Source organism: Sus scrofa, chromosome X (genome assembly GCF_054392235.1).
Source record: "Sus scrofa isolate SSC_HxYL_T2T_F1_AM1 chromosome X, Sscrofa_HxYL_maternal_Yorkshire_Landrace_v2.0, whole genome shotgun sequence".
NCBI lineage: Eukaryota > Metazoa > Chordata > Mammalia > Artiodactyla > Suidae > Sus > Sus scrofa.
This window is the reverse complement of record NC_139401.1, coordinates 108,643,237-108,650,796: the sequence shown is the minus strand read 5'-3', so window position 1 is coordinate 108,650,796 and position 7,560 is coordinate 108,643,237. Positions and strand designations below refer to the sequence as shown.

Genomic DNA, 7,560 nt, shown 5'->3' with positions numbered 1-7,560 from the left:
GATAAAGTTTTGGGTTTTTTTTTTTTCTTCTTTTTTTGGCTGCACCCTTGGCATGCACAAGTTCCCAGTCCAGGGACCTTTGAATCCATGCCACAACAGTAACCTAAGCTACAGCAGTGACAACACCAGATCCCCAACCCAATGCTCCACCAGGGAACTCTGATTAAATAATGTCAATGCAGTATTTAACAAATATCAAAATTAGTGCAAAAATAACCCATGATGAAAATATTACCAAAATTTAAACACAGGTAGAATCTGCCGCTGCACCTGCTCCACCATGCCTCACGCACATTTCCCCCCAAATCGTTATTTACAAAACAGGTCTCTGGTCAGAGTTTCCATACTTGATGCATTTAAATACCGCATGAAAATATTTACCTTGACGCCCAGTAGGTGGTGCCCACATCCCAGAGTCCTGGGGCAGGAGCCCCTGGTGGCCTTGGGCCCTCTAGGTGGCTTTTGGCTCTGAAAAGGGGAGAAGGGGCTCCAGAAGAGAGTCAAAGGCGGAGACAAGCTAGCCCCCTGGAGAACTAGGCACCTACATATATATATAGGGCAAGCCGTGTACCAGGGGAACACATGGGAGTATCCAGTGCAGTGTAAAAGGCTCTCCACCCACAGCCGCAAAGCGGTGAATGTGATGCGGCAGAGGTGCACTGCCTGTCCCCAGGCTTCGGCCCCTCCTTCAGCTCCAGTTGCTGCTGCTTCCTGGACTCCTGGCCGCAGCCTCCTCATCCTCCGCTGCCAGTCTGGACCCTATTTCCTCCTCCCGCTACTGTCACCAGGATCACAGGAGGCTTTATATCTAAAAGGGGGAAAGGAAGAGAGAGAGAGGCTATAGGGAGGTAAAGGGCCGTGACTGTGAGCAGTCCCATCCACTCACCTCTCCGAGGGTGTGCCTGGGCTTTGCCAAAGCACCTGTTCTGGTCTGGACACTGACCATGCAGTTCTTCCCGGTCCCCGTCCATTCCAGGGAGTACAGCCGGTATCACGGAGGCTGCCCCTGCCCCTCAGGGGAGGCTCTATGTCTTGAGCGCTGTGGATGAAGCAAACTCTGCGCTGGGATCAGAGGGGCTGCCCTTGTCTGGTATAGAGCTGGGGCCAGTGGCCAGGTCGGGTCCCCTTCCAGGAGCCTGGCGCTGGTTATAGTGTGTCTGTGGCAGGTACAAGGCATACTCATTTGAGGTTAGGTGCCCGCTACTGGTATTCCTGCCCCACCCCCAGGTGGGGGTGGGGGCTTGGGGGTTGAGACCTGCTCAGTGCACATGGCCAGGTTGTGGCCCTAAAGTAGAGGGGTGCCAACTTGGGGTGGGGGCTCTGAGCATGACTCTCCCCTCCAGAAAATCAGTAACTAATGGTTGAGACTCTGGTTCTGTTCTATTTGCCCCCAAAGTCCTCGAGTTGGGCTAGGGATTCAAACGAAGTGATTAGCTAGGGGGCTGCCTGCTCTGGGTTTTTCATGCGGAGTCCTCTGGGCCCCCTGGGGCTCACTGTAGTGGGAGCTAGGGCTGTATCTGCAGAGCACTCACTGTGCTCAGCCCGCTGCAGGAAACCCAGCCTGTCCCTTGCAAATGCAACAAGTACTCTAGATTTGTTACTAACCCGCTTCCGAGTGCAAGTGTGCAACTCTGCCAGTGCCAAGTGCCCCCAAGAACGCGTACAGTGCAAGGGGCCCTTCCTTCGACTTTAGACATAACTGAGGAGCATGTCCACATGTCTGCCTGACTCCCCGCAGCACGTCTGGCTGCAGGCGTCCTACAGAGGTGTTTGTTTACCTTTATTTGGGCCCTTGCTGTAGACCAGGGAGAGTTTCCATCTTCCCCACTGCTGCCCTCTTCCCTTACACCCATCTCCCTCCCCTCTCCTCCCCACCCTACCCCCTCTCCCTCTGTCTCCCCTCTTAACTTCCTGAATTCTGGTTCCCCACTGAGAAGTGCCAAACAAGTGCCAGGCCAGATTGAGGGTTTTACGGTTTTTTAGGGGGTGTTTACAGGTGCCCTGGGATGTGTTACTATGCTAAATATTCAGAATAGCTTCTAAACATGGGTCCTGTGCTTGACATTGTACATCATGTACCCGATGTACCATTTTTACCCGCACAAACATCATCATCACCATCCCCTTTTAAAAAGAAATTAAACCAGGATGGAATGGCTCAGCCTCACTCATAGACACGCCACACCCTGCCCTGATGATGAAGTGGTACTTATAGACGTGGCCCCTCCTTCACCAGTGAGTTGGAATAGAGAAGTGGGGACAGGTAGACAGAGTGCAGCCTGATGTGCCAGCAAACGTGCCTTTGAGGGGACATGGGATTTGATTAAACAGCCTCTTTGATACCTTTATTCTGAAGGACATTAATCACTTTGTCCTTAATTAATTCCGTTTATAAATCCTTTAAATTTCTTTTTTTTTTTTTTTTAGGGCCACATGTGCAGCATATGGAGGTTCCCAGGCTAGGGGTTGAATCCAAGCTGCAGCTGCTGGCCCACACCACAGCCATAGCAACGTGGGATTCAAGCTGCATCTGCGACCTACACCACAGCTCACAGCAACACCAGATCCTTAACCCACTGAGTGAGTCCAGGGATCGAACCCAAAACCTCATGGTTCCTAGTCGGATTCATTTCTGCCACGCCATGACAGGAATGCCTTATTTTTTTTTCTTTTTTCTTTTCTTTTTAGGGCTGCACCTGCAGCTTATGGAAATTCCCAGGCTAGGGGTCAAATTGGACCTGTGGCTGCCAGCTTACACCACAGCCACAGCAACACCAGATCCGAGCCCCATCTGTGACCTATGCCGCACCTTGTAGCAACACTGGATCCTTAACCCACTGAACAAGGCCAGGGATAAAACCCAAATCCTCATGGATAATAGTCGGATTCTTTTTTTGGTCATTCTGTCTTTTTAAGGCCGCACTCGCGGCATATGGAGGTTCCTAGACTAGGGGTCAAATCCAAGCTGTAGCCTCCGGCCTATGCCACAACCACAGCAATGCCAGATCCAAGCCACATCTGTGACCTACACCACAGCTCACGACAACGCCGGATCCTTAACCCACTGAGCGAGGCCAGGGATTGAACCTACAACCTCATGGTTCCTAATCTGATTTATTTCCACTGCACCACAATGGGAACTCCAATAGTCGGAGTCTTAACACGCTGAGCCACAAGGAGAACCACTAAATTTCTCATTCTTAATGAGAGTTTAACGCAGGTGTGGAGGAGAGGAGGTGGCGTGAGATCTGTGCATGCCATCCTTAATGTGCTTTGAGGAAGCTTGTCTTTGGGAGTAGCAGTTGCTTGCATCACGGGCAGTCATACTTTGGGACTGAATATTTCCAAGAAAACTTTACAGATGACCATACCAAACTGCTTTACATTCACCACTGCAGTCACTCTCTTTTTATTTATTTATTCTCGAGGGTCTGTCAGAAGGGAGGGGATTATCCTCAACGAGGACAGGATGTTTCCTTGTGAAAATAACATCCCTCCTGCACTTTTCTGTACCTGTGAGCTTCGGTCAGTAGGCCTCTATTGGCTGCTGGTCTACAGGGTCCTGCGCCCGGCAGGGTCGGGGATGTCACGATGCCTGACCCGGCCACTGTGCTGTGGGCTCTCGAGTCTGGCCCACACCAGAGAAAGAAGCCACAAATTATGGAGGCAGATTGTACAGCCCCACCATTTACTCACTCTGTGACCCTGGGCAAGCTGGCTGACCTCTCTCTGTGCCCCAGCTGCTGCCTCTACAGAAGGGATGTCATCGTGGTACCTGCCCTAGGGGTGTGAAGTTAAAGTAATAAAGGCCCACGGTGATCACGCAGTCAACACCAGCTGGTGCTGAGATGAAGGGATGAAGAAAATGGCCAGTCTCTCCACGACCACACCAACATCAAGGATGTCAGGTGAGGAGTTATTGCAAAGCACGCAAGAACATATCCACATAAAACACACAGAACAGTGCCTGGCACAGTAGGTAAGTACCTGATCCACATGAGCTACTGCGCTTGTATTTGTTGTTACCTTCGGGTTACTGATGGAAACTACCCCGAATTCACAGACTCTCACCCAAGTCACTAGCTACAACTGAGAACTGAGCCTGAATAGAGATGATGATTAGGAACTTAATACAGTACAGAGCTCACGTCTTTTCTGCTTGAGCTCTGTACTGTATTAAGGCCCTCGGTTGGGCAGGCAGCTATGTCCAAGAGACGGAGGACTGTCCAGGGATCCACAGACTGGCACACTGGGTGCAAGAATGGCGTACCCTAGGACATAAGGTTGAAAGGAAAGAAATCAAGATGCAGCCGTGCCGTGCAAAACCGGCAGGTATTTATTCTATGTGTAAGAGGGAACTGGGAGATATTCCAAGCAAAGAAGTTACATAAGCCCATTCCTGTTTTGGGAAAGTAACACAGGCTGCAGGGAGCAGGAAAGGAAAGAGGTAGAAGCTAAAGTTAGGACTCAGGTAGCAGTTTGCTGTAATAGTAAGTTGTCAAAGTAGGTCCAAATGGGGGCCTGGCAGTGGGAAATGGACAAAAGCGGGGATCAGAGAATTCATGGGCTTGGAGGTGATCAGAGGGAAGTGCTGAACGGCTCTGAAGTTTTGAGCAGGATGACGGAAAGGTGAATGCCATTATCCACTTTAGGGAACACAGACTTGTGGTGGTAAACAAACAGTGAGGGGTACATGCGTTGCATCTGAGACTCATGCGTGATTCAGTGAACTGTTAGAGACATGATCCTGACATTCAGGAGAGAGCAGAGATAAAGGCATAGATGTGTAAATCATGGGTGTGCAGGCCTGCTGGCTGAATCCATGAGAGCAGAGGAGAGTGTAAAGAGATAAAGGGCAAAGTGAGAATTCACTCATTTTCGCACTAAGAACTGGGCTCTGGGCAACACCTACACCTTGAGCAGTGGGTAGCAGAAAAGTCAGCAAACAAGACAGAAAAGGAGCAGCTGGAGACATAGGAGAACATTCCAAAGAGTGCAGGTCATGGAAACCAAGAGAGGAGAGAAATTCAAGAAACAGAAAGGAGTTCCCGTCATGGCGCAGCGGAAACGAATCCGACTAGGAACCATGAGGTTGTGGGTTTCATCCCTGGCCTCACTCAGTGGGTTAAGGATCCGGCATTACCGTGAGCTGTGGTGTAGGTTGTAGACGCAGCTCGGATCCCGCGTTGCTGTGGCTGTGGTGTAGGCCCGCAGCTGTAGCTCTGATTCGACCCCTAGCCTGGGAACCTCCATATGCCGTGGACGTGGCCCTAAAAACACAAAAAGACCAAAAAAAAAAAAAAAAGAAAGAAAGAAAGAAAGAAAGAAAAACAGAAAGCAGCCAACTGTGCTGAAAAGCATGAAGAAACACAGAAACAGAAGTCTGAGAGGTGGATGTGGTGTTTGCTAAGGCCCCCAATGAATCTGAAAAGTGTCTTGTGGAGTTCCCTTGTGGTGCAGTGGGCTAAGGATCCGGTGTTGTCACTGCTGTGGCTTGGGTAGCTGCTGCAGCACAGATTCAATCCCTAGGCTGGGAACTTCCATATGCCTCGGGCACAGCCAAAAAAAGTGTTCTGTAAGACAGGAGTCATATTCATGGGATTGAAGAGAAAATGGGAGGAAGAAAAATAAGTTGTCAATAAGTGTACAGTACAATTTACAGGAGTTTGACATTAAAAAGAAAACAAGGGTAATATTTAATTGTCATGTACAATTTTTTTTTTTTTTTTTTTTTTTTTTTTTTTTTGCTTTTTAGGGCCGTACCCGCGACATATGGAGGTTCCCAGGCTAGGGGTCTAATCCGAGCTGTAGCCACCAGCCTACACCACAGCCACAGCAACAGGGGATCCCAGCCGCATCTCTGACCCACACCACAGCTCACGACAACGCCGGATCCTTAACCCACTGAGCGAGGCCAGGGATTGAACCCACAACCTCATGGTTCCTAGTTGGATTCGCTTCCGCTGAGCCATGACAGGAACTCCTACAAATATTTTTTTAAGTTCAAAAATTCTTTTGTCGGATATAGTAACCAAAAGACTGTGGTAATGGCATAAAAACAGACACATAGGGGAACGGAACAGAATAGAGCACCCAGAAATAAACCCCTGCGCCTACGGTCAACAACAACAAAGGGGGCAAGAACATACAATGGAGAAAAGACAGAATCTTCAATAAATGGTGCTGAGAAAACTGGACAGATACATGTAAAAGAACAAAATTAGAACATTCTCTAACACCATACACAAAAATAAACTCAAAATGGATTAAAGACCTAAATGTAAGACCTGACACCAGAAAACTCCTAGGAGAGTACACAGGCGAAACATTCTCTGACATAAATCCGAGTAAAACTTTCTTAGGTCAGTCTCCGAAGGCAAAACTAATAAAAGCAAAAATAAGCAAATGTGACTTAAACTCACAAGCTTATGCACAACAAAGGAAACCATCAACAAAATGAAAAAAACAACCTACAGAATGGGAGAAAATATTTGCAAATGATGTGACTGACAAGGGGTTAATATCCAAAATATACACACAGTTCATACAATTGAATATTGAAAAAACAAACAACCCAATCAAAAAAAAAATGGCCAGAGGACCTAAGTAGACACTTCTCTAAAGAAGATGTACACGAGTTCTCGTCGTGGCACAGTGGTTAACGAATCCGACTAGGAACCATGAGGTTGCGGGTTCAATCCCTGGCCTTGCTCAGTGGGTTAAGGATCTGGCGTTGCCATGAGCTGTGGTGTAGGTTGCAGACCAGCTCGGATCTCAAGTTGCTGTGGCTCTGGTGTAGGCCAGCAGCTACAGCTCGGATTAGACCCCTAGCCTGGGAACCTCCATATGCCACGGGAGTGGCCCTAGAAAAGGCAAAAAGACAAAAACAACAACAACAAAAAAGATGTACAGTTGGCCAATAGGAACATGAAAAGATGATCAATATCACTAATCATCAGAGAAATACATATCAAAACCACAATGAGATAACACCTCACACTGGTGAGAATGGCCATCATCAAAAAATCTACAAATAAATGTGGAAAGGGTGTCAAGAAAACGGAACCCTCCTACATGCTTGGCGGGAATGTAAATTGGTAGAGCCACTATGAAAAATAGTATGGAGGTTCCCTTAAAAACTAAAAACAGGAGTTCCCCTCGTGCTGCAGTGGAAACGAATCCGACTAGGAACCATGAGGTTGTGGGTTCGATCCCTGGCCTTGCTCAGTGGGTTAAGGATCTGGCATTGCCGTGAGCTGTGGTGTAGGTCACAGACTTGGCTCCGATCTGGCGTGGCTATGGCTCCAAATGGACCCCTAGCCTGGGAACCTCCATATGCCATGAGTACAGTCCTGAAAAGCCAAAAAAAAAAAAAAAAAAAACCCAAAAAATCCCCTAAAAATAGAGCTACCATATGATCTAGCAATTCCATTTCTGGATCTGGAAAAATAAAATAAAAACTATAATTAAAAAAGATACATGCTCTTCAATGTTCGTAGCAGAACTATTTTCAAAAGCCAAAACATGCAACAATCCAAAAGCCCATTAACAGATGGTTGG

The 7,560-nt window shown here is 48.0% G+C and overlaps 1 protein-coding gene across 8 annotated transcripts in view; it reads right to left on the bottom strand.

The window, feature by feature from the left end:
* Positions 1-7,560, bottom strand: part of LOC146394774 (uncharacterized) — a 28,560-nt gene that overhangs the window by 14,847 nt on the left and 6,153 nt on the right. For 3 of the 8 annotated variants that reach the window (XR_014835556.1, XR_014835557.1, XM_085008313.1), the window contains 2 exons: positions 546-808; positions 382-468 (listed from right to left, as the gene is read on the bottom strand). Coding sequence is in view for 2 of the 8 variants with exons in the window: in XM_085008310.1 (XP_084864436.1) it covers positions 382-466; positions 542-584 (128 nt within the window). In the remaining 6 variants the exon portion in view is untranslated. Of the gene's footprint in view, positions 1-381; positions 809-7,560 lie in introns of those variants that run through there. The other 5 variants (XR_014835555.1, XM_021080215.2, XM_085008310.1 and 2 more) reach the window with 3 other exon arrangements.